Source organism: Brachyhypopomus gauderio, unplaced genomic scaffold (assembly GCF_052324685.1).
Source record: "Brachyhypopomus gauderio isolate BG-103 unplaced genomic scaffold, BGAUD_0.2 sc70, whole genome shotgun sequence".
In the NCBI taxonomy this organism is placed as follows: Eukaryota; Metazoa; Chordata; class Actinopteri; order Gymnotiformes; family Hypopomidae; genus Brachyhypopomus; species Brachyhypopomus gauderio.
This window is the reverse complement of record NW_027506891.1, coordinates 182,312-209,278: the sequence shown is the minus strand read 5'-3', so window position 1 is coordinate 209,278 and position 26,967 is coordinate 182,312. Positions and strand designations below refer to the sequence as shown.

At 41.7% G+C, this 26,967-nt stretch overlaps 1 protein-coding gene across 1 annotated transcript in view; it reads left to right on the top strand.

The window, feature by feature from the left end:
* Positions 1 to 26,967, top strand: part of lhfpl3 (LHFPL tetraspan subfamily member 3) — a 38,522-nt gene that overhangs the window by 9,437 nt on the left and 2,118 nt on the right. The window contains exon 2 of the mRNA XM_076989756.1: positions 23,077 to 23,307. Coding sequence (XP_076845871.1) covers positions 23,077 to 23,307 — 231 coding nt within the window. The remainder of the gene's footprint in view (positions 1 to 23,076; positions 23,308 to 26,967) is intronic.

Sequence of the window (26,967 nt, the reverse complement as noted above, 5' to 3'; positions counted from 1 at the left end):
TCACCTCACCTCATGTGTTACCTCACCCCATCACCTCACCTCATGTGATACCTCACCCCATCACCTCACCTCATGTGATACCTCACTCCATCACCTCACCTCATGTGATACCTCACCCCATCACCTCACCTCATGTGATACCTCACCCCATCACCTCACCTGATACCTAACCCCATCACCTCATGTGATACCTCACCCCATCACTTCACCTCATGTGATACCTCACCCCATCACCTCACCTGATACCTCACCCCATCACCTCACCTCATGTGATACCTCACCCCATCACCTCACCTCATGTGATACCTCACCCCATCACCTCACCTGATACCTAACCCCATCACCTCACCTCATGTGATACCTCACCCCATCACCTCATGTGATACCTCACCCCATCACCTCACCTGATACCTCACCCCATCACCTCACCTCATGTGATACCTCACCCCATCACCTCACCTGATACCTCACCCCATCACCTCACCTCATGTGATACCTCACCCCATCACCTCACCTGTCCTCTCTCCCCTTCCTGCACCCCATTCAGTCCCCCAGGGGGCTGTGGCTTCCGATAGAGAGTACGCTGTGCGCAATTGGCTGCCGCTTCTCGCCGGTGTGTGTGTGATTGATTGTCTGTGACTTGTACCTGTGTTAAATTGTAAAGCGCCTTGGGAATCTGGAAAGGCGCTATATAAATCGAACATTCATTCATTCATTCACCTCACCCCATCACCTCACCTCATGTGATACCTCACCCCATCACCTCACCTCATGTGATACCTCACCCCATCACCTCACCTGATACCTCACCCCATCACCTCACCTGATACCTCACCCCATCACCTCACCTCATGTGATACCTCACCCCATCACCTCATGTGATACCTCACCCCATCACCTCACCTCATGTGATACCTCACCCCATCACCTCACCTCATGTGATACCTCACCCCATCACCTCACCTGATACCTCACCCCATCACCTCACCTGATACCTCACCCCATCACCTCACCTCATGTGATACCTCACCCCATCACCTCATGTGATACCTCACCCCATCACCTCACCTCATGTGATACCTCACCCCATCACCTCACCTGATACTTCACCCCATCACCTCACCTGATACCTCACCCCATCACCTCACCTCATGTGATACCTCACCCCATCACCTCATGTGATACCTCACCCCATCACCTCACCTCATGTGATACCCCACCCCATCACCTCACCTCATGTGATACCTCACCCCATCACCTCACCTCATGTGATACCTCACCCCATCACCTTATGTGATACCTCACCCCATCACCTCATGTGATACCTCACCCCATCACCTCACCTCATGTGATACCCCACCCCATCACCTCACCTCATGTGATACCTCACCCCATCACCTCATGTGATACCTCACCCCATCACCTCACCTCACATGGGCCACCAATGAGACCTAACATGCTTATCATGTCACTGAAGTATGATGTAATCATGTAGCAGAAAATAGTATAGAACTATGGTCTGTGAGAGGGAGGCAGCTCTCTCTTGCAGACGCTCTTGAGTGTGTAATGGAGATCTCTGGATCTATCCATCTTGTTATTTTTCTGTCTTTTGTCTTTAACCCTTTAGGGCCTAAAGTTTAGGCTATAGCCTACCTAAGCCTGTTTTCATTGGTTCTAGGGTTCATGTTAGGATTAGGTTAGGGTTGGGTTTGTAGATATGATTAAATCCTACACACTAATCTAACAAATTGTCACATACCCTGAACCATTTCCAAAGAATGCATTTGATTGCATGTGTGTTCTCACAAATGCCTGTCCAGCTACCATACCCAAACGGAGGCCCAAAGCTTTGTATAAGGCATGGAGTAAGCTTCACATGACCAGCAATACATTTTTAAGCCAAGCAATATCCAGCAAAATTGCAATGCAACCCGAAATACTGATTGCCAACAAACACTTTCAATTTTTCTTTCTGACATGATTCTACAGGCTCTGTCAACGCCTGTTACTTAATACTGTATATTCTACGGTTAGGGTTGAGTTTGTAGATTCAAATATTCCAAAACTTAAAAGAAACCTGTCAGGTCATCACGTATCCTGCACTACTTAAAAGACATGCAATTAATTTCATATATCATCATATGTCTGTCCAGTATCCATACATTCATACACAAATGTAGGGCTAGAACTGTGTGATAACCAGACATTTAAGACCCAAACCGTAGGCTCGAAAAATTTACTGAATTTATGAAGAAATTCTGTGGCAGCAAGAACTTTGAGATGTTCATTCTCACCTGTCTCTAGGCTCCATCAAAGCATGGCTTCATATATTCTATGGGCTTAGGGGTAGGTTTCTAGATACAACTGATCCAATGCTATAAACAAATCTTTGTATTAATAATGCATTAATTGCATTATTTAAAGGTAAGTAACTACCTTTGGGAATGGTAGCATATCAGGCATATGGCAAATGCATCTATGTTGTTCATTTGATCAATATGTGTTTAAAAATTAAATTGTAAACTGATGGTTTGTTTTATTTTGAGAATGTCATGTGCGAGGTATGCAGGATTCAGAGATGAGTAGTCATATAACAGTCGGGTTTATTTATGGTGCGAGTAGCACTTAGCCAACGCTGAACATAGAGCAGACTCACAAAGATGAGCGCGGGACAAGACTATAACACACAATATATACTAAACACATAACGAGCCCCTCGTGCAACACATTAGACTGATGAGATGGGTGAACACGTACAAAAGATAACCACACCCACAGGAAGTACATATATGGATGCAGACTACGCATACACACGGCCGAAGAGAGGGGTCTGGGGCTGTATCGTGACAGAGAAGTGCACATGATTTATAGGCTTTATCAATTCTGACTTGAATTGTATTCTAGGGTTAGGATTAGGGTTGAGATTGTAGCATCAGATATGCATGCTCTAAAATATTTGAATTAATTTATATCATATGGCTGTCCATCTAGCAGACCTAAAGCTTCACATAGACAGAAACTGTGAACAAGAGATGAAGGGTGGTTGCCTGTTTTGTCTGCCCTCTGATGTGTTCCTGCCCATATCCATGCAGTAGACAGGGCATCCACATAGCCTGTATCTTTCTTTCTCCCTCTCTGTCTTAACTATCATTTTCATCAGTTTAGCAATATTTACAGTAATAAATGGACCTACTGTAGCTTCTTCGAGTTGGATTGGGTCAGGACATTAATTAGGTGAACAGCAGAAATAAAGAAAGAAAAAAAAAGAAATAATAAAACAAAGAAATGCATGGTATCGCAAATGTATGACACCTAAACTCTCACAGTCTACAGGCAGGAAAGGGTTGGATAAGCCTCGTGGTACAAGGAGATAAGTACAAACATGCAGAAGTGTATATTTCTCAAGATGTGATCCGTGCTCAGCTGATATGAGTCATATTTCAGAGATGTTAAAGTACTGGCGTGTAATGAACATGTCTTGTGAGTGCAGGCTGTGGCTTCAGAGGTTTTGAATCTCACACTGTCAGGAAGGCAGACCCGGACAGGTGTCTTTAAGTTCCTCAGTGTACTTAAGTCTTCATAATCACTGTCATACTTGATATGGATTTGAATGGTATTAAGATAAGATTTATAATAAACTTACATAAACTAACTTCCATATCCAGAAACTGGTAACATTATCTTGAATGATTTCTACATATTTAAGGCATTTTTTGTGAAAATTTGAATGGCGGTGATGTGGTCTGGGCATAATACTATGCTATTTTTACATCACTTATTAATGCTTAGCAAAATGGGTCATATTTTCCTATCATGTTAACAACTCTCTAGGTTGGAGGATGAAGGACAGTTATAATTGAGGGGTTTGAGGTGCCTTTTTAATCTTAAGTGTGATTGGCAGTCATAATTGCAAAGTGGAAATGTTTGCTTGATCCAAATTATGACTGACATCCATGATAGTCTCACAGTGAGGATGAGAGAAAAGAGGAGAGAGGGAGAGAGGGAGTGGGATGGGGTCAGAAGGGCTGTGATTAGCCATAAACAACTCAAGAATGCTTTTTGCTACTGGTTATGTATTTAAATAGACCAATTTTCAACAATTTTCATTAATGGATTCAAATGCAGTGCTGTTGAGCTGGCACGTTTTTTGTTGAGTTAAATTGTCTTCCAATTCAAGTTTTCTGTCCTAAGTCCAACGTGAGTCCATTTCTATCTCAGTCATTAAGGCCAATTTCACAGAACGTCAGAAGAAATGGCAGCACCATTAGTTTGAATGCCCTCAACTCCTTCTCTCCAGCCAGTCAAAAATGAATCTTAAATCATGGCAGTAATTTGACATTATTGGTATTTTTCCCCAGAATTTCCTCTTAAAATTTGATTTTTTGTATAGCACAACACAAATGTTTGACAAAGCCAAATATGTGCTGTGTTTTCCAGCAACATTAACAATGTACCTGGAGGTCCCTGCTTTGCACTGGCATTACGTCTATCTGGAAATCTTTAAACGGGTGGAGAATGTCACACACCCTGGAAAGCCACACGGGAGACTAAGGACAGAGATAATGAGGCCATTTCCCAGAATCCCCTGCAGTTGTTTCTGAAGATGTGTCAGTCACACTGAGCTATCACATCCCTGTAGAGCTAACCATGTTTGTCATTGTGTGCCTTGGGAAAAGCGTTTCTGGGAACTAAATTGATAAGCACACATGAGATCTGAAAGTGTGCTGTCTCCTGTACATTCATTAAGCGAGATACCAGGTCATGTTTATTTCCACTGCTTATGAGGAAGAGCTGAGAAGAAGCAGCTGCTCTAACCCTCATTTGACTAATATTCATCAATTAGGAATAATGAAACCCTGTACATCCTCAATTAAGGACACTTCCCACCTGTCTTGGCTTAAGATCACAGTGAATGAGCAATAAACTGTGACACAGCTCAGTGATATCCTACAGCATTACACTCTGGCTCAACAAGCTCCAGTCTCAAGCCAGTAATACTATCAGAGGTCCAGCAATAGTAGTTAGCAAGGGGAGGATAAAAATACCCATGCTCCATTAACCCAGGGATGCTAATCTGGCCTCGGTCTGTAGATTGATCCCTGTGTGGTGAGGATAACAGGCGGCCTGCTAATTTGAGTTCAGGGCCACCTTCACAGATCATAGTGTAGAAGGTGACAGACTAAAAAAAGCCCCTGTAGAAACACATCACAATACATTTAAATCTAACAGAAGTGCTAAGCTTGAATTAACTAGTATAGATATTTATCAACATAAAAAATATGAACCTTAAGAATATCCAAAGTCCATTAAGTCAAGAACAATACCATTTATGGTGACTTGTTCTGCTGATAAGGCTTGACTGGAGCTTTGATCAGGGAGGTGTGGCTTTGATCCGGGAGGTGTGGCTTTGATCAGGGAGGTGTGGCTTTGATCAGGGAGGTGGGGCTTTGATTAGGAAGATGGAGCTTTTGAATGTTTTTTGAATGCTTTTTTCTTACTTCAATTGCTTCAAATACTTCAATTCGTTCTTGAAAGAGCACACAGAAGGACAAGTCTCTCAGATGTTTCACAATCTCTTACTACTAAACTTCTAACATCATACAAAAATACTAATGAAAAAACTTTTTGGATGGAATAACACTATCATCCGTTTCTCAGTAATGCAACAATTAAGTTTACTTTCATCAGATTTGTGAAATCAGCAAAACTGTTTTAGTTCATATTAGGGGTGTGACGATACACTCAGCTCACAAGACGAGACGAGACACGATATTGGGTTCACGAGAACGAGATGAGAGGAGATTTTAAGAAAACTAAAATTACAAATTATATGACTGGACAACAGACTTTTATTTACCTGAGTTACACATGTATTTTGAAATGTTTTATTGTAACTCTTAACATGCATGATGTAAGCATGAACTTTTAATAAACTTCTTCCTCTACAAATTGAAATTAAAATAAAATTTTATAAAAGTTAAAATAAGATAAATAAAATTAAATATTTCTTCTTTTTTCAAGTGCAAATAATATTATGTGCAAAACAAAAAGTTCTGTGTCAATACAGAGTGCAAATAGGGCAAACAGAGCCTGACCAAGTATGTCACTGAATTTGCTGCAACTACACTGCCATGTTCATTTTTAAGAATATTATCATCCCCACACTGCTCCCGATATCCTGCTGTCTCAACTTGCCAAAGCGCCGTTCTGTCCCTGCTACCAAGTGAGATATGTTGATCTGAGTACTGAGCTGTGGTGGTGCTGTAAATGTCTGCATCATGTTCATATTAACCGCGGTGTACGGCATTATTTTCATACAATGTTTGAATATGGTCCGCATCTTATCAGTCACTCTCTTGCCATTTATCATTTCCTCCGGGTTCCCAAAATGCTGCCAAACAAATGATTTGAAAGTGGCGGGGGCATCTTCAATAGTAATACCTGTATTTTCGCACATCATTCTGGCTGTTTGCTGGATCACAAATCTCGCAAGACAGATTTTTAACGCGAAGAGAAATATTGCCGAGTTACATCTCGTGAGATCTCGTGACATTGGGGTTGAAGGCAGGGGTTGAAGGCTTGTCACAGTGGCAGTATTTTATACAGAGAAGCTGTTATGTTCCCAGCCGTGATATTTTATGTCATTTGAAGGGAGCAGAATTATTAAAAAAGGGTTGGAAGAAATAAGTTGAGTTGGATCCTCATCTTTATTTCTGACTGTGTAGATGCTGTGTGTTGACAGTGTCAGTAGCAGTTCTTGGTGAGCTGATTACATTCTCTGTGCGGTTGATGTTGTTAGCAGTCTGGCAAAAGCACTATCACTTGACTTTCTCTTTGAAGCATGTTGAGATACCCACTCCCCCAGTGCACAAACTGGTTAAATCTGCATTGATCCACCATTGTTTGTCATTCCTATGTGAAACCGGTGTAAGATAGTTGATTTTCTGATAAAATACAGTTGAATCCTCATCCAACTGATTTTCAAGATGAAACCTAACCTGAAATGAGATTAGTCAAGTCAAGTCAAGGCAAATTTATTTATATAGCGCTTTTTACAACACATTTTGTCACAGAGCAGCTTTACAATCGTATGGGTCCAGATCCCTAATGAGCAAGCCAAAGGCGACAGTGGCAAGAAAAAACTCCCTATGATGTTGGGGATTATGAAGAAACCTTCGGAGGACCAAGACTCAAAAGGGAACCCATCCTCCATTGGGCGGCCCGTTAGCACAAGTCCGTATTTGTGGACAAAAGGTGGTTCTACGGTTATAGTTAAGATTTTTGTTCCCTGGCCAAGTAGTCACAGTCCCTTCAGTGCAGATGGTGAGTCTCAGGTAGGAGCATCAACACGTCATATTGCAGCAATGGCACATCCAACCCCGTCATCAGTACATCCACTGGCAAGCCAGACCATCTTCCAGGTGCTTGTAGATGCTTGCATGCAATCATCTTGGTTAGAAGCATGCAAAACGATAGACAATACAGACTGAGTGTGTGGACATCAATTTAAACCACCACTGATTTAAACGTACCTAGCTCACATGCCAGTGATGAGCATGTGGCTCCGGCAGACTAATCTATAGCAGCATAACTAAAGGGAGGGGTTCAGAGGTGACCACAGGCATGAGGGCTCACTGAGACATTGCTTTCCAGCCAAGTCATAGTCACAAATAGAGTGATGCCATGACACAGCTGGATGACAGCATCAACATCTCAGATTACCAGAAATCTCAACGTCTGGGGGCCCCCGAGCCCCACAACTTACAAGGGGAATAATAACTGAAGGCTTGATTAAATAGGTGAGTCTTAAGTCTAGATTTAAAGATTGGAACTGTGTCAGAATCTCGGATTGGAGCTGGAAAGCTATTCCATAATTGAGGGGCTTTAAAAGAGAAAGCTCTGCCTCCGGCTGTAGTCTTACAAATTTTTGGAACTAGGAGAAATCCTGCATTTTGGGAGTGCAAAGGGCGAGATGGGTTGTAGTAAGCAATGAGTTCACTCAGATATTGTGGGGCAAGACCATTTAACGCCTTATAGGTTAACTAAGATTAAGAACGAATTACCTAACATTATCATCACTTTACTCTTGATCCAAAAAATTGTATGTTTAAAGGCTTTTACAGATATTTTTCCTGTGTTTTAAGTTTTGAAAGAACACCATTGTGAAGGTGTTTCTCGCTGTCAACTGTGGGTGCTGAGCTACTTGTGTCTGTGGTGAATAAATTAGTATTACCTAGAATGTCTTTCCACTCAAAGAAACTAGAATGAAAAGCAATCATACATGAAGTCTGAATAAGCAACACAAATACTCCTAGTGCAGACAAGAGATCTACGTTCCAAAATAACAACAGAGGTTTCTGGAACCTTCTGTAGACATGCCCTCAAAATTGCACGGAAACTTGGATTTACATTCTGCCTGATGGAAACTTGCACACCACCCTGCCAACACCACAATAGACCCATTCAAACTCACAGCAGAGGGATGTGGGATTCCTCTAAATCTGACCTGGGCATCTTTGATCAGCCCACATAAGATTGTTAATAAGTTAGAAGACAAAAGTAAATGTGTGTCTATGACACCTATTACACTGTGATATACTGTAGAGCTAAGAGCTAATTTCTTGAAAGCTGTCCAACACATTCACTGACATATAATGATTGATACAGAATGCAATTTTAACAAGGAATTGGCTTATAAATATTTATTTACTGAAGTAAATTGTAAAGCTGTGTTCTTAATTCGCGGAGAGAAGTTACCTATGTTTAAGGATTACAATTTGAATCACTATTACGAGAGTAAACACTGAAAACTAGACTGAAAAAGAAAGCATTTGCAAACGTGTCCCTCTTCAGGCGAAGTGCAGCAAAACGGATTGAGGGGAATTTGGACATTAAGCTGCACAACAAAGCAGATATTTACGTTTTTGTCTTGGCTCTAGACGAGAGCTGTGGTGATACATCACAGTTACTGATCTTTATACGTGGAGTAAAGATCTGAGATTATAGAGGAGCTGCAGCTTATATTATTCTGTCCTCCACAGTTTTATTGTGACATGTATCCAGCAAATGAGAACCCAGGAGCCCACTACCTGACTCTACACCTACACCTGTCATCAATTGCTATACACACATATATACCTGAACTGGTTCACATGAACTTTGCTAAATATTGCCAAATGTATTAAGCATACCGAGCAGTTTTTGGACATTCAACTCATCTCATTTCGTCATACTGCAGTATTATTAAAGCCTGTTTTTTGCAAATGTCTGCATTCCCTATCATGTCCCAAACATCACATATTGAATCTTTGTAATCTTTAAATTAGTTATTTTTTCATTTTATTAAAATACAGTATGTACAGTGTATACAGTATGTTTATATTATGCAGAACCACGTTAAGTATGTTAGTCTGGCCAGTCCAGTTCCTCATGCGGCCTCTTGGGAACATTCATTGCCCACCCCTGCTCTAAATGTTTTGTGTTCAGACAAAGTGTTTTCAGCATGTGTTTGAGGTCTGATTTAAGAACAAGCCACAGATTCCCCTTTAATTCTACCTCTGCCATGGATGGTTTCTGATTCTTAAACTTTGAATGATGTAGTTTTCAGTTTTGATTAAATATAAAGGCAGGAGCAGTGGAAGAGTGTTTAATTAGAGTGGGGAGGATGGCGATCAGATTTGTGGAAAGTCTGAGAAGAATGATTGCGCAGACTGACTGTAAAACCTGTGTTTGAATGCTAATGTGCTCTCTCTCTCTCTCTCTCTCTCTCACACACACACACACACACACTTTAACACAGGGATGAAAACAGTGCTTGCATGGCTGCTCCTGAATTGCATTTAGGTAAAAAAGATAAAATGCTCTGCTGTTGCAATTTTCTTCTCTCTATATTTTCCAATATACTTAAAAAACTCTATATATGTTAGTAGAAAGCATGGATATCCAGCCTAGGGATACCCAGAGTGAGGGAGAGTGAGCAAAAATAATTAATGATTTGTTCCTCCTGGAGAAAGAGGCTGCCAAGGACAGAGAGATCATAAGAGTCACACAGATAGATTGAAAGGTGTATATGCAGTCACATGTTGATAGATTTGTACTGATTTGTGGCTTCTGTTGATTGATTATCCATATAAGTGGTGGTGGGGAGGCGTCACGCAGGCAGGTGTCCAGCGAGCTCTTCTAATCCTGTGTGATCCGCTGCACCTTGCTCACGTGCTGTGGTCCTCCACCCCTGAGAGCTCTGTATGTCCTAACCACGCGCAGCAGGTGTCTTTCTAAAAGGATCCAGTGGTGGCAGGTTTTAGGACACCAGTTTTACAGCGAGGAACAGAGTAGACATCCTAGTTACTGGTGTTGGAGCCTGATGTGGCTTTATTCCCATGCACAGCACACCTAATCCAGGTAGTCCAGGACTGCAGAATTTCAGACTATCTGGCTTATGTGTGATGTGAGCTGCACAAAGGGAATATAACCACAAACAAAAGACAGGTAGGCTCTGATTGCAGACTTGGATGGACTCGCAAAGAACCTAAGTTCAGGTTCAGGAAGGCTGTTCTGGGTTTTTTGAGTTGGTTTTTTATTTGATATAATTCACAAAGGATAGTTTATAGTGCACATCATTTGCACGTACTCCTAACCTTAAATAGTCCTACAGAGTGCTCAGTCTGGCATTTCCCAGCACAAACACAGTTCCTTAGCTTGGTAGATGTTAGGATGTGATATAGGGTGCCGTCCAGATCTGGTGTGCAGAACCATGTTTATTAGGGGAAAATCCAAAATTGTAGTTCATGAAACGGTCAGAGGTTGAAGACCCAGTAGTCAAACACAGAATCAAAACCAGGGTACATAATTAACAAAGAACAGAACAAGAGTAAAATCTACATGGAGCAACATGGCACAACAGGAAACCAAAGTAACCAGTATGAAGGGAATCAATGACCAGTAACAAGACAGAGAAACTGCAGGGTTTAAATACATAATGTAGTGAAGTGCACCTGGGCACAGGTAGGGGCGTGACATGACAAAAAACAACATGGAGACAGAAACAGAAACCAAAGACAACACCAAAACAAAGGAACACATGGTAGGCTACTCGTCACCATGGGAACCGAGACGTCAGAGGAAGGGTGCTGGACACATCATCAGTGACCCACATCATCCATTCAGTTCTCTGCAGCTACATCTTACTGACTCTAACACTAGGACATATTATTTTACTGGTACAAAATGGTCAGATTTTTCATATAATTGCCCATTATTACAATAATTACAATAATTGCCCATTATGCTTCAACTACATGCATAATTAGTACAGTATCATCTTCTGCTAAAGGCTTTTGATAAATGTGACCCAAAAAGGTAAAATCAGTGAAAGAACTGGAGAACTCAACATCCCTCTCTCCAAAATAACATATAGCCCTTAATTTAATCAATGCACTGAATCAATAAGTAATAATGGATGGAGTTTGCTGGAGCCAAATCTCAGAGGCCATTAACAGGCCAGACCATTACTGCTCTGCGACTGCATTACTGGACGGTGTCCTGCATAGACAAACAGTGGCTGGAATGTGGAATCACTGCCTCCACTGACATCTGCCTCTACTGACACCTGCCTCCAGTGACATCTCACTAGACTTCTATATATATTATATATTCTCTCTATTTAAAGAAGGTATCAACTCTAAGAGCCACAATAATGATCTCTCTTATTAAAGCTATGGGAAGAGATTCATATTAAGAACACTTTGGTTAAACTGTATTGTTTTCCTGATAGTTACCACTAAAATCATTACTCCTGGGCAAAATATTGACTGATTGTCCTGGACTGTAAGCAACTTAACATCACATCATTATTCAGCTAAATTAACCAGCAGGAAGTCCTCTGTGCCTGTTTACCACGTGTGATGTATCACCTGCTAGTACATTCTAATATCCCATGAATATAGTAGACCAAGCACTGAAGATGACACAAGCTAATCTGAGATTGCACCACTATACGCAGTCCTACTAGATCTGCAATAATGTGGGATTCTTTAAATGCAGCAACACTTTAATCCAGCCATTTTATAACATCATATACATATTAATAAGGTGTCCAAAACACCTCAGCTATGAGGACACTGAAGTCATAGTAGAGCTTCAAGATGGTGTGACTTCTCATCAACTCTGGCTGTGAAACGTGTCAGAGGCGGGACATGTCAACACAGAAGAAGAGAGGTGTTTATGTATTTGCTCATGTTTTAATAACCATCTTCACCCACATTACACAAAATAAAAGAACAGTCTAAATTGGAGAAAATCATAAATATCAAGCGAAGGGAAATAAAACTGTGTAGTTGTGTGTTTCTACACCAATGGAGCTTGGAGGGATGTTCAAAACGGACCAAGAAGGAACTTATAAAGAATCCAGCATTACTACATTATTTACAGCCCATGAAGCCAGTTTAGCGCAGGTGTCAGCCTCTCTCGTCCACGTGGGGTTGGTAAGCTGTTTCTACATCCGTTGGAGTAGATGGAGTGGGTGGATGAACATGGCAGCATCAGACTGACTGCACTTGGACATATTGTGGTGGCATGTGAGATTCTTCATCATTGGTGAGCAGGTCTAATCCACTGTTGGCATCGTCTCAGCAGAAACGTACAGATCAAACAAAGATGTTGAGCTACAGCCTAATCTAGGCTTAAAACCAAAACAAGAAAACAGCACACAAGTGAATATGGATGAAAGGAACAACGATTTCCATAAATATATATTTTATAATGAATCTAACAGTATAAAACGTGGCTGTGTGTCTGAGCTTCAGATTGAATATAGAAGGTTATTCCATAGCTGAGGGGCTTTATAGGCGATGACTCTACTCACATCTGTGTACTAAGGAACTAGGAACTACGAGAAGCAATGCATTGTGAGAACACAGGTGGTTAACTATTGTTTTATATCCTCCGATAAAGGATCATGTTCAATACCATAAACCACAATATTTTACTGGACTAACTGAAAACACTCATTGGCATCATGAGAGGATAAGCACTCTCTTGGTTTAAATCATTTTTGACAAATTAACATCAATTTGACCTTGCACATAATATACTACCATCAGCGTCCACAAATACATGAACAATACATAATATACTACCATCAGCGTCCACAATTACATGAACAATACATAATATACTACCATCAGCGTCCACAATTACATGAACAATACATAATATACTACCATCAGCGTCCACAATTACATGAACAATACATAATATACTACCATCAGCGTCCACAATTACATGAACAACACATAATATACTACCATCAGCGTCCACAATTACATGAACAACACATAATATACTACCATCAGCGTCCACAATTACATGAACAACACATAATATACTACCATCAGCGTCCACAATTACATGAACAACACATAATATACTACCATCAGCGTCCACAATTACATGAACAACACATAATATACTACCATCAGCGTCCACAATTACATGAACAACACATAATATACTACCATCAGCGTCCACAATTACATGAACAACACATAATATACTACCATCAGCGTCCACAATTACATGAACAATACATAATATACTACCATCAGCGTCCACAATTACATGAACAATACATAATATACTACCATCAGCGTCCACAATTACATGAACAACACATAATATACTACCATCAGCGTCCACAATTACATGAACAATACATAATATACTACCATCAGCGTCCACAATTACATGAACAATACATAATATACTACCATCAGCGTCCACAATTACATGAACAACACATAATATACTACCATCAGCGTCCACAATTACATGAACAACACATAATATACTACCATCCAGTGGGGAACCGTCAGGGCCCTCTACGCCCTCTCAGAGGGCCTAAAATATTCTTAAAACATTATATATATAATTATCCAATTTTATTTGATCTACTTACAGTTTTACAATCGACATCTAAACAATTACAAAAATATAAGCAAATACATTATTCAACCGTATCTATTCAATCTGAGTTTGAAGGTGAGGGGTTAAGTGGAAGCCTGTGAGCCTGTGTCTCCCCCTATCAGGACTGTGATGCCCGCTGTTCGTTTACAGAGGACCAGGCAGTTATAATTCAGCGCAATACCAGTTTCAAATGACAGCAAAACAGCAATCATATCTTCCCTCTTAATGGGCGGGCTTAACTGTATGATAGTTTCCGCCCGCTGTGGCGACGCTAGCTGTCGTTAGCATACCACCGCTAGCTAGTTTTGATTCATTCCTTTGACGTCTTCATTTACATATTCCGCTTCCGAGAACCACGGAGCTGTGAAACCTTATTTTGTTTGGAAACTTATTTTGCTTAACAAGTTATCTAGTACAAATGTTATTGTTTATTGCATTTCTAAAGCTATACTGTCGTCTCGGTTTTTTCTTTATTCTTTATTGCAGTTTATTAGGAAAACAGAAGATTGTGTAAAGGATAAAGAACTTGAAGTCAAGATTGCAAGAGGCAAACTGTATTTTCTTTAATCTTGATGGCTTAACAGTTACACTCAATACAGTTGTAAACAATTTGTGCTATTATTAGCGGTTACAGTCATGGCTGAAAGTGTTGGCACCCCTGAATACCCCTGAAAGTATTTCTCCCAGGAAATTACTGCAATTACATGTTTTGTTATACACATGTTTATTTCCTTTGTGTGCATTGGAACAACACAAAAACAGAGGAAATTGACATAATTTTACACAAAACTCCAAAAATGGGCCAGACAAAATTATTGGCACCTTTTCAAAACTGAGGGTAAATCACACCTGAAACCAGATAAAGGGAGAGAAGTTGACAGCGTACTGGTGTACTGCTTGGGCCCCAGATCAGTATGCGAATAAAAATAATTTTTCCAGTACGCAAAACATCCCTGAATGACATACTACTTCCGCAAAATATTCCAGTACGCGAACAGAGCTATCTTCATGGTGTTCTGCATCCCATGTGTGTGTGTGTGTGTGTGTGAAATTATTTCTCAGCTAAGACAGATACTTTCCACATCAAATGCAGAGAAACTGGTTTACTTTGATGGCATCATGGTGAGATTAATACAATGATCTTTCAATTGGATGCACTGAAAAGCCTTTAAATTAACTTCAGTTTGTGCAGAGCTGTTGAAGGTTTCAAGTGTGTGAGAACAGGGCATGAGGCAGACACCTCTAACAGACGGGACATGGGCAGGACTGCAGTGTGTTTGCCTGGTGGTTCTGTAGGTACGTGACCTCCGTGGGTACGTGACCTCCGTGGGTACGTGACCTCCGTGGTGGCTGCATTGCTGCTGGATTTGCAAACACACCACTCTGTGCCTGCCAAACCTTTTGCTCGGCAGCAGTTGTCATGGAAACCACACACCTCTCAGCATAGAGACAGTCATTGTTGAACACTCATACATGCAAAACTGAGGTGTGTTTCTGTGATAAGTCAAAGTCAGCACTGCCACATGGATGATATCTATTGAACTCATCAGATCAGAACCAGCCTGAAGTGGGTTTCCCAAAAGCACCATAACACAAACATTAAAATGTGGAGAACATTCTCTCTCATTTAAGCTGAACCTACCACAGAAAGACAGAGGGTAATGTATTTCTGAGACTAGCCTCTTATTCATGTATAGATGAAAGTACTGGATACTACTTGATGCACAAATGCAGACTGAACACTTCATAGGTCACACTTTAACACTTTAATTTTGATTCTGAAATTAGATAACATTTTTGCTAAAAGTTTTTTTTTTACATTGCACATCCATTTCAACGACACTTTATGGCTGGTATATGTATGACCGGATGTGATGTGTTATTGATAGATCATGATGTGCATGTTTATCAATTACACCGAGGCTAATCAATCTCCATCATTGTTTCAGTGTAGTCACTATAATTAATGCAATCTCTGTAGCCAACCACGCACACATGCACATGCACGCAAATATGCACACATGCAAATATGCACACATAAACACATCCACACATGAACACATGCACACACGCACACATGCACACCAGGCCCTCAAGTGCCCAATAGTTGATCATCTGATTATCTCAGGAAGGTGCCATTTTTTGTTTTCTCAGCCCCTGAAGGCCAGTGACTGGGGGTGGGGCAACAGATGTCCAGTGACTGGGGGTGGGGCAACAGAAGGCCAGTGACTGGGGGTGGGGCAACAGAAGTTCTTCACCTTCATGCTACATGTGAGAATACTAAACCAGTCCCATCAGTACACTTCAAATATTCAACACAGATCAAAGGACAAAAGAAGACATCTGTACAACATTTAAAGAAAGTGCCTCAAAGGGTTGTTTTTCTCTCTCTTTCTCTCTCTCTCTCTCTCTCTCTCACACACACACACACACACACATGCAGAGGGAGTGAAATAAAGAAAGCATGAAATTTGATGAGATATCTCCAATAAAGCAGTTTCAGAGATTGAAGTCACGGTTCTTGTCTCTGTCAAACAGTGGAGAGGTGGGCAGGATTTGTGTTGAAGATATTTAAAGTGTCAAATAGGTGCTCTATACACCCACCACCTCCTCCCGGGGACCCCCAATTCAAGAGCTTATTGCTTTCCAACTGAGTGCAGGAAATAGCTTTCCCATCAGATTCACTTTCGGCCAAATATTTCTGGGGCATTTGTGGGGTAGAATGATAGGCAGTAGACTAGTGTTCACAGACCGACTTCAACTTAAGGGCATCAAAACAACAAGAGAATCAAACACACTGAAACAATGATGTGGTTGAATCCAGTGCATTCATGGCTTGATAGCTGTGCTACACAGAGTGAAGACTGTGGGTGTGTCCTGTCCTCACAACCCGGCTCTGGCAGAGTGGGTCATGTGTGCTCCCACTTGGCAGGCACACTGGCACTAGCCCTTCATTAATTGCTGCACCTGTTCTCGATTTCCTCTACTGTTTTAGTGCCCTGCAGGATGATGGGAGTTGTGGTTTTCCACACAGTGCATTGCACAAATGTACCTAAAGGGCTGCCATCCCTTGTGCACACAGAAAGAGACACTGAAAACACTGTGATTACTGTAAAATGTCAGAATGTCATTGGGACACACAGTTTAACAATGAAGATGATCACAGAGCAATACTTGTGTGTCATGTTCGCTTTTCCTACTGTAAAACTGCCTGATGTCGCTATTATGCAGCATCTGATGAACTGAACCAGGTGCAGTAGGGTAGGTTAAACACAAACTCCTGCAGTGACTGGGTATCCCTTACACTAGCACATGGAGTCAGTGACTGGGTATCCCTTACACTAGCACATGGAGTCAGTGACTGGGTATTCCTTACACTAGCACATGGAGTCAGTGACTGGGTATCCCTTACACTAGCACATGGAGTCAGTGACTGGGTATCCCTTACACTAGCACATGGAGTCAGTGACTGGGTATCCCTTACACTAGCACATGGAGTCAGTGACTGGGTATCCCTTACACTAGCACATGGAGTCAGTGACTGGGTATCCCTTACACTAGCACATGGAGTCAGTGACTGGGTATCCCTTACACTAGCACATGGAGTCAGTGGATGCTTCTCGTAAAGCAGTGTGTGTTTGGGGGACTGTTCTGGAAGATCTGATAAAAAAGAAAAAGAGCAACAGAAAGTGAAATAAACAAAACATCAGTTTATTAGAAAGGGCGAAACAAGGAACTCTAACAGTTTCAGAACTATGCCTCCATTTCCCTGAAGAGTTGGGGGTCGGGCCACGAGCACTTTAACATTTACACACCACATCCATGAACGGGATGTGGTCGGTCTCAAGCAACTGGGCTTGGTTTTTCTCCTGTAATTTCCAGTAGCTTCATCTGATTGGCTCTCTGACAGGCGATCGGGACCTATCACATATATCTGCCCCAGTGAGCCACCATCAATATTTCTGTCAAAAGTCTTTTTGATTTGAACAGACTCATGGCAGATGTAACGCGTCACAATGTTGAAATTCATCTTATCTCGCGTCATGAAAGGTTCAGTTCACAGTTTCCCTCCACTTCACTTTGATGGGGCTATGGTGTTTAACTTGACCATCACTCAGGCATCACCATGACCCCGAGACAGAACATTGATTTGCACAATGAAGACATCATTTTTTTTAGTAGCAGTATAAAGCACGTGTTCTTAAGCAGATCCTCCCCTAAGAAGTAGCACGTCTCCTTGAATAGTCATTTTAACTACTGGACAACCATACATAATACCAGGATCATGCATTTCTCCTTTTAATAATGAGTATTTATTAAAGTATTAAAGTGTTGATGAGAAAACACTCAGCTAACACGAGCAGAGCACGAGGCTTTGTCCACAAACATGATTAATGGTTAATAACGTTGTCTTGTATCCATTGCCTATTCAGGATATTCCGGTTATAATACAGCACTGGGCCGATTCAAAGGAGTAAATCTGATGACTTATGTCATGCGCCTTTCCTCAAGGGACTGTCTACAAACTACCTGCACGTTGGAGTCTCTAAGAATGATTTTCTGTGGGTTGCTAACGCCGCAGATAGCGCGGGCCATGTTTGATGTGTCTGTGTGTTAGCATGTTCGTGGACATCAGGCACTGGCCTTCATACCCTATTTCTCTCAATCTTCCATCAGCTCTAGGGGCATCTTAGAAGAAAGCTCATATTCTGAAATGGTGATCTTTGCTTGCTACCACAAGATTAATGACATGGCAAGCTATAGTTAGTGATGGGAAGGGGTACAGAGAGAGAGAGAGAGAGAGAGAGAGAGAGAGAGAGAGAGAGAGAGAGAGAGAGAGAGAGAGAGAGAGAGAGAGAGAGAAACTAGAAGTGAAATGAGCAAGGAAAATGACAAAAGACGACAGACAGAAGAGAAAATGATAGACTTCATCTCGAGTCTGTCAAGCTAGCATTAGTCTTTCCTCATTTATTATTCTCTCTCACGTCTGCCCTTCCTATCTCTTTCTCCCTCTCTCCTCTTCTTTTCATTCTTCCTCCCATTCTCTCTCTTTCCCACTCTCGCTTTCACTTATTCATTTCTCCTCCCCACCAGTCAAGACGTAAAGGCTTTATCAGTCACTGTAATGACAGGTGAAACAAGCTCACTGAGGGAGAATGCCAATGCGTTAGTGTTAGCCTGTGTGCTAACGCGTTAATGGCAGGGTAAGCTATGCTATTTAGCCACATGGCTTAAATGGGAAGAGCCTCCATTACATAAGATGAATGTGTGTAAAATAGTCAGTGTGTTCTGGACAGCTCCTCATTTACACTGCAAGCGTGTGTCTCTACAACATCCAATCAGCATTACAAAACGCCCCAAGCCACTGTGAGATTAGCTATCAGATTCCTCTATGTATGTTGTCAGACGACCATGCAACTCAATTTATAATTGTGTCAAATTGCTATTAAATGTAGTGTAGGCTAAGGTGAAATGATACGGGTGTGGCTCCGTCTGGTAATCAACATAAATTGATGTTGTACAGTTTTGTGTCAAAACCATGATTCTGTGTTGTGTAGCTCTTGATTTTGCTAAAGTATTTTATGGGGGATCATGTCTGATTGTGCCAGTCTCAAAACAGGATCAGGGATCAGATTCTAGGCAATGCTGCAGTAGATTAGTGATTCCAGATCTGAAAGATGTCTTCTGCTCTAAAAACTACTCAACCAGTGCATATTCATATCTTCGGGCAATCTTCAATGAAGTGACACTAATAATATTTAACATTTTTGTCCATTACAAGAAAAATGTACCTTGAGTTCATTCCCCTTTTCCTTCAAAAGAGAGACTGGCGTGTGGGGAATGGATTTATTATCTGACCTCAGGTTTTGAGAGAATTTGTCATAAAATGTCAGTACTTATTGCAGTAAAGTGCAGGACTTCATGAATACACCAGCGTTGTGTTCTGGGCAGGTAGTGCCCAGTCAATGGTGTTTTTTGGAGTGATTGGGAGATCAAGTTCACTTACTTGACTGCGTTTAATAGCTCAGTTGGAAGAAGTGTGATTACTGCAGCAGGTCAGGCTGACTGGACTCCTCCTGAACTTAAGAATGAGTCATTTTTTTGGAGTTGCACAGAACTTTATGAGCTGGCAACAAATGTATTTGTGCAGGCAGCACATGTAGTGTCCTGACTGTCCCCGATGTTCCTGTAGTAGTGATTACTGCTCTGTGTATGAGTAACGCCGTCATGAGCCCTTTGACTCATGACAGACTGGATGCATAACAGCGTGACCAAGGAGATCAGGAGGCTCTGAGTCACCAGAGTCTGTCTCTCTTTCTCTCTTTTTATCTCTTTCTCTCTCTGCTCTCCATCTAATTTTACTCCTCCTGCTCTGTTCATCTTCTAATCTCTATTTCCTCTCTCTATCCCTCTCTTTGATATATGCACATGGGTGGGGGGGGGGGGGTTATCACACTCTCAGCAGTGTTGGGAACGTTACTTTAAAAAAGTAATTTATTATTTTACCTCTTTTAATAACTTTGAGGGAACTGAGTCTAGTGTGCAGGTAGTACAATTTAAGGAAGAAATTATTTTCTCTAATTCTGATTGTGGGAGTGGATGAAAAGCATCAAGTTTTTCTCCCGGTATGTAATTTAAATTAATATCAGCCAAACCAGATGACATACCAGTTGTATTGCTAATAAAGGGTTTTATATTTTGTCTAACATTCTCTATTTTATTATCAAAGAAATCTATAAATACATTACTAGTGAGGTTAATGGAATCTGAGGTTCTGTGCCTGCTTGATTTTTTGTAAGTTTAGAAATAGTATTAAAAAGAAATCTAGGATTGTTTTTATTTTTCTCCATCAGTGAGGCTAAGTATGCTGAGCGTGCTTTAGTGAGTGCCCGTTTGTATTCAATAATGCTATCCTTCCAGGCACAGTGAAATACTTCCAACTTAGTAGATCGCCATTTCCGCTCTAATTTACACGCTATTTGTTTTAAGTTTCTAGTTTGGTCAGTGTACCATGGGGCGAGCTTTTTGGATCTAGCTTTTTTATATTTGAGTGGAGCTACTATATCTAGAGCTGATCTGCAGGTATTCTCTAAGCAGTCGGTTAGACTATCTAACTCTCCTGGATCGGATGGCGAGTGGGCTAAAGCAGTTAAATCAGGGAGAGTTTCAATAAACTGTGTTGCTGTTGATTAAATTATCGAGCGCTTTATACACTGCCAAGGAGACGGGCGGGTATTAATTATATTATCCCGTTACTGACAAAATGATGCAGTTACCTAACGGCGTTATTTTTAACGGCGTTATTCGCAACACTGACTCTCAGTTCCCCATGACAGCCGTATGTGGCCCCAAACCCACCTGAATGTCACTCTTTCCATCTCTCCATCTCCATCACCCTCTCCATCTCCTCCGTCTCTTTGCTCCGTTCAAACACACACTCGCTCTGAGAAGCAGATGTCTCGGTAGCGTCAGCAGGGCTATAGACGTTCAACACCTGCTGATCCACCGACAGTAAACGCGTCATTTCTGACACATCTTTCACACAACTTTCAATGAAAGGATTGAAGGATTGAAAGGATTGTTCCTGGGGAAGACAGAGCAGAGGTGGCAGACAGAGGTTGGGGGGGGGAGGCTGTGCAGGTTGAAGGAGGGGGAAGTCTCACACAGATCAATCTACATCTGCCTAGTGTATGTCCTTTACCCCCACCGATGTGCACTTGGAGTAAAATGCTTGGCATGTATTTTATTCACACACAGCTGCAACAACCATGCTGAATGAGCACAGAGAAGAGACTGGCTTACACACACACACACACACACACACACACACACACAAAAATGCACACGACGCTTCCAACAGCGACATCCCATAGCCTGTTAATTAACTGCTGTGGTAGGTTTGGAGGGTGACTGCACTTTATGTTTAGAAAATTCCTATAAACACACAAGCCAGTGGGTATTACTGTCCATCACAGAGCCCTCTGACCTCTTCCTACTCATCCAGTTTAATGGTCATGTATTTCACTGCTGACGTCACTGGACCGGTGTGTCCATGTCTCTTTTCCTCCCCCTGACTTATTGAACTGAGCTGCTATAAACCGCTATACCCGTCCTGACCTCCATTAAACCACTGGGTGGGTCTGGCTGGGTCTTTCAGAGGTTCTAGGGGGCCAGCAGTGGTTCAGGAGCTGATACTGAAATAATGCAGCAGTTCCCTTAGTTGGATTTGGCTCCACAGTTAAATACTCAGTTCAATTGTGTTAGAGTGGGACCAAGCCTAAGTTCAACTGTGTTAGAGTGGGACCAAGCCCAAGTTGTACTGTGTTAGAGTGGGACCAAGCCTAAGTTGTACTGTGTTAGAGTGGGACCAAGCCTAAGTTGTACTGTGTTAGAGTGGGACCAAGCCTAAGTTCAACTGTGTTAGAGTGGGACCAAGCCTAAGTTGTACTGTGTTAGAGTGGGACCAAGCCTAAGTTCAACTGTGTTAGAGTGGGACCAAGCCCAAGTTCAACTGTGTTAGAGTGGGACCAAGCCCAAGTTCAACTGTGTTAGAGTGGGACCAAGCCCAAGTTCAACTGTGTTAGAGTGGGACCAAGCCCAAGTTCAACTGTGTTAGAGTGGGACCAAGCCCAAGTTCAACTGTGTTAGAGTGGGACCAAGCCCAAGTTCAACTGTGTTAGAGTGGGATCAAGCCTAAGTTCAACTGTGTTAGAGTGGGACCAAGCCCAAGTTCAACTGTGTTAGAGTGGGACCAAGCCCAAGTTCAACTGTGTTAGAGTGGGACCAAGCCCAAGTTGTACTGTGTTAGAGTGGGACCAAGCCTAAGTTGTACTGTGTTAGAGTGGGACCAAGCCTAAGTTGTACTGTGTTAGAGTGGGACCAAGCCTAAGTTGTACTGTGTTAGAGTGGGACCAAGCCTAAGTTGTACTGTGTTAGAGTGGGACCAAGCCTAAGTTGTACTGTGACCCTGAAAGGTTTTAATTTAAACCACTGTTGTAGATCTCCTTGATTTGCCCTAAACTTTCAACATCAAGCATTTTTTAATGTATGCTATATATGCACATCTGTATGTGTGTGTGTGTTTGTGTGTGTGTGTGTGTGTGTGTGTGGCAGGGACGTGCCTGGTGCTGGGCTGTCTGGTCTACCCAGATGGCTGGAACGCAGACGAGGTGAAGCGTATGTGTGGTGAGCAGACAGACAGGTACACCATCGGGGCGTGCTCGGTGCGCTGGGCTTACATTCTGGCCATCATGGGCATCATGGATGCCCTCATCCTCTCCTTCCTCGCCTTCGTCCTGGGAAACCGGCAAGACGGCCTGATGGGAGACGAGCTGCTGGGAGACAGTAAGAGACAAGACCCCTCCCACTAAACTAGACAAGACCCCTCCCACTAAACTAGACAAGACCCCGCCTACTAAACTAGACAAGACCCCTCCCACTAAACTAGACAAGACCTCTCCTACTAAACTACACAAGACCCCTCCTACTAAACTAGACAAGACCCCTCCTACTAAACTAGACAAGACCCCTCCTACTAAACTAGACAAGACCCCTCCTACTAAACTAGACAAGACCCCTCCTACTAAACTAGACAAGGGCTCTGTTCAAAATAGCCTACTACATACTGGATACTGCATACTGGACTCAGTATATACTGGATACTCCTGGTCCTCGTAGTAGTATGCAGTACAGTTTCCAGTATTCGACAAAATCAAAGCATAATACGGGGTCACATGAACGTGTAACCACCCTTGATTAGCGATTCTTTTGAAGTCTCAAAATGGCGGACTATTTGTCGATTTTTAGAAGATACCACGAGAGAAGGCGGAGAAGAAAGATTTTAACAGCTACCTTTATGGCATTCATTTTGGAGGAGTTTAACGTGAGTACAAAATATCTACTAACTCAGATCCGCTCCGCATCGACCGCCATGTTTTTTTTTTACGAACGATATGAAACTGGCCGCGTTGCATGATGGGATGCAATCACCACAAAGATAGCTCTGTTCGCGTACTGGAATATTTTGCGGAAGTAGTAGGTCATCCGGGTATGTTTCGCGTACTGGAAAATTTCACTTTGGTCACATACTGCATACGGCATACTGATTTGGGGCTCGATCAGTATGCCAGTACTATGTAGTAGGCTATTTCGAACAAAGCCAAGTTCTCTCCTACTAAACTAGACAAGACCCCTCCTACTAAACTAGACAAGACCCCTCCTACTAAACTAGACAAGACCTCTCCTACTAAACTAGACAAGACCTCTCCTACTAAACAAACTCGCCACCAGGACTGTTTGAACGTCATTTAGACAACATTAGGACTTTATCCTTATGTATATATTAGGGGTGTCAAGATTTCGATATTAAATCGAAATCGATTGAAATTATGTCACGATCTCGAGCCTCGAAGTCAAAAAGAGGATCGACGATCTCTCCCTCTAAGCTACGCAAGCGTCCACACTACGCAAAGTAAAGCCTGGTTTAAACTAGACACATCGCGAGGGTCCGCGCACCGAAAATGATGTAATCACGGTGGCTCTGCCCGTGCGTGCTGGGGAATCGCAAGGTCCCGCACCTCTCGAATTTTGTAACTTTGTGCGCGCCGTGCTTCAGCACAATGAACCAAGTCATTACTCATACTCGTAATTATTCGAAATAATTAGCTTTTTCCATCACATTATTTAATGGTTGTTTATTTTCTAAACGACCAATCTTAAAGTCTTCGTCCTGGAATTACAAGAGGCCTGTATTTGTTAACGTAATACAAGAAAACTGTTCAGTCAGATAGCTATTTGACAGCACTTTTCAAACCTGGAACACAATGCAACATTAATTTTCGTCAGGCAAATGTTTCTTCCCCTGTTTTTGAGGGGTGTTTCTTTATACTACCACATATCGTTTTGGAGAACACTGCAAAGAATATAAACGCCTCCACCGTTCGCGCAGGTTCACGCAAGGTGTGCGCTATGGTCACTCGTGAAAGTATAATCCATAATAAATAATCCAGTCTTGACGCGGCTCAGGGATTACGTCACATGCAGCGCTGTGCAGCCGTTATGGTTATTTAAACAAATTTAAACATGGGTCTGTGGTGGGAGCTGAGTGCAGAGCGTTGAGGAGCGATTTCAATTGGAGGATTGTGCTCTCTGTCAGATTTTTTATTATTACATTTTTTTGCTGATGCTGGTCCAGCATGGCGCGTGCCATAGGTTGCCGACCCCTGCCATAGACTAATCTAAAACTGGCATAAGTCTCTCTGCTGTAAATCGAGAATCGAATAGAGACCCTAAAATCGGAAATACAATCGAATCGAGGATTTAGAGAATCGTGACACCCCTAATATATATATATATATATATATATATATATATATATATATATATATATATATATATATATATAGTTCCCCATCATGTCTACTTACAATATTTGTATGGCTTTCATTTTCACATTACCAATTATTACATTTTCTAACCTCTCTGCATCCTGATTAAACTGTTTCTGTTACTTTGCCTTTAAGGCAGAATGAAAATACCGAGCTCTGTTCTGATTGGCTCTCTACTGTGCTTCATTCAAAAAGCACTCAAAGCTGACATGCCTGAACTGCATGAAAGTGGGCGTGGCTAAACTGCAGTAGGTTTAATTTGCAAAGGTGAATGAGTTTGCTCTCATGACATCAGAGGAAGGTTTTACTTATTTATTTATTTCAATACATCTAGGGAAATTCAGTTTTTCACAACAGGGACCCTTTAATTGGTGGTGATGGTGGTGCCATGACTGCATCTCTAATAACGTGTTAGAAGTGAACGGCATACATATTTCAGCTGGTTGGTATTCCAGTGCCCATGTTCTCAACACACAGCTGCTCTGTGTATTCACTCGTCCTGTACAAGGAAAGGACAGATTAGGAAGGATGAAATGAGACGAGAAAATGAAAAAGAGAAATACTCATTAAAGAGGAAATAAGATGAGAGAAGAGAAAAAGAAAATATAGAGATAAATAAGAAGAAAGATACAAGAACGGTAATGAGGAGATTCAGAGAGAGAGAAGGAGAGAAAGAGAAAGAAAAAAAGAGACAGAGGGACAGAGAGAATCAGAGTCCTAGAAAATGAGAATTTTCTTGGGTTGGGGTTAATTAAAGCTCAGGGCACTGGACTGAGGGACTGAGCCATGCATTACTAATGCCTGTTTATACAGCTGTCAGCTTGTCCACATTAATCATGCCCTCATGCACACACACACGCACACACACACATGCTGGCACATACATACAGGGAACCTGGAACACCACTGTTTCAAAAAGCTCAAAACCTTCAAGACATCAGAACTGTTACTGGGCGGTGGGTTCATCGTTCTCTGATACCTTATATGGTCAATGTATTATTCTGGAAATGGTGCCAGAGTGGGTAATTAGAGTTGTGAGATTAGAGTATTACAAAACACTCACCAGCTCTCATTAAAGAACAAGACCAGCTGTTAAGATGGGTTTTGTTTGCTCCAATATTCCCCCAACAATCCTCCGATATTCTACAGTTAAACTCCAACAATTAAAAAAGCTTCAAGCCAACACTGAAATATGGTTCAGAATCACAATCCCAGTGGTTGCAGTTAAGGTTGTAATCAAGCATTATAAGTGGTGATATCACTCAAGACAGCACCATGAAGCGCCATGAAGTTTAAAGCAAATTGAAACTCTCGTTTCAATCCAAGAATCCGGCAGGTACAACTACTGTGTATTACTATATATACAACTATTAATAAATTACTACTCTACATTACTACAGTTACAACTACTGTACATTACTACAGTTACAAATATTGTAAAACATTTACAACTACAGAGCTCTGAATGAAAAATTCTAAATGATTACGTTCTCTACTCAAATTATACAACATACTAATATTTAACGAATTGGATAAGAAATCGTACCTGTGGAATCTGATGAGTGTTCTGACGCCATCTATTGGTGATGTTGGCAAAATAAGCCTTTTCAGTGAGGAA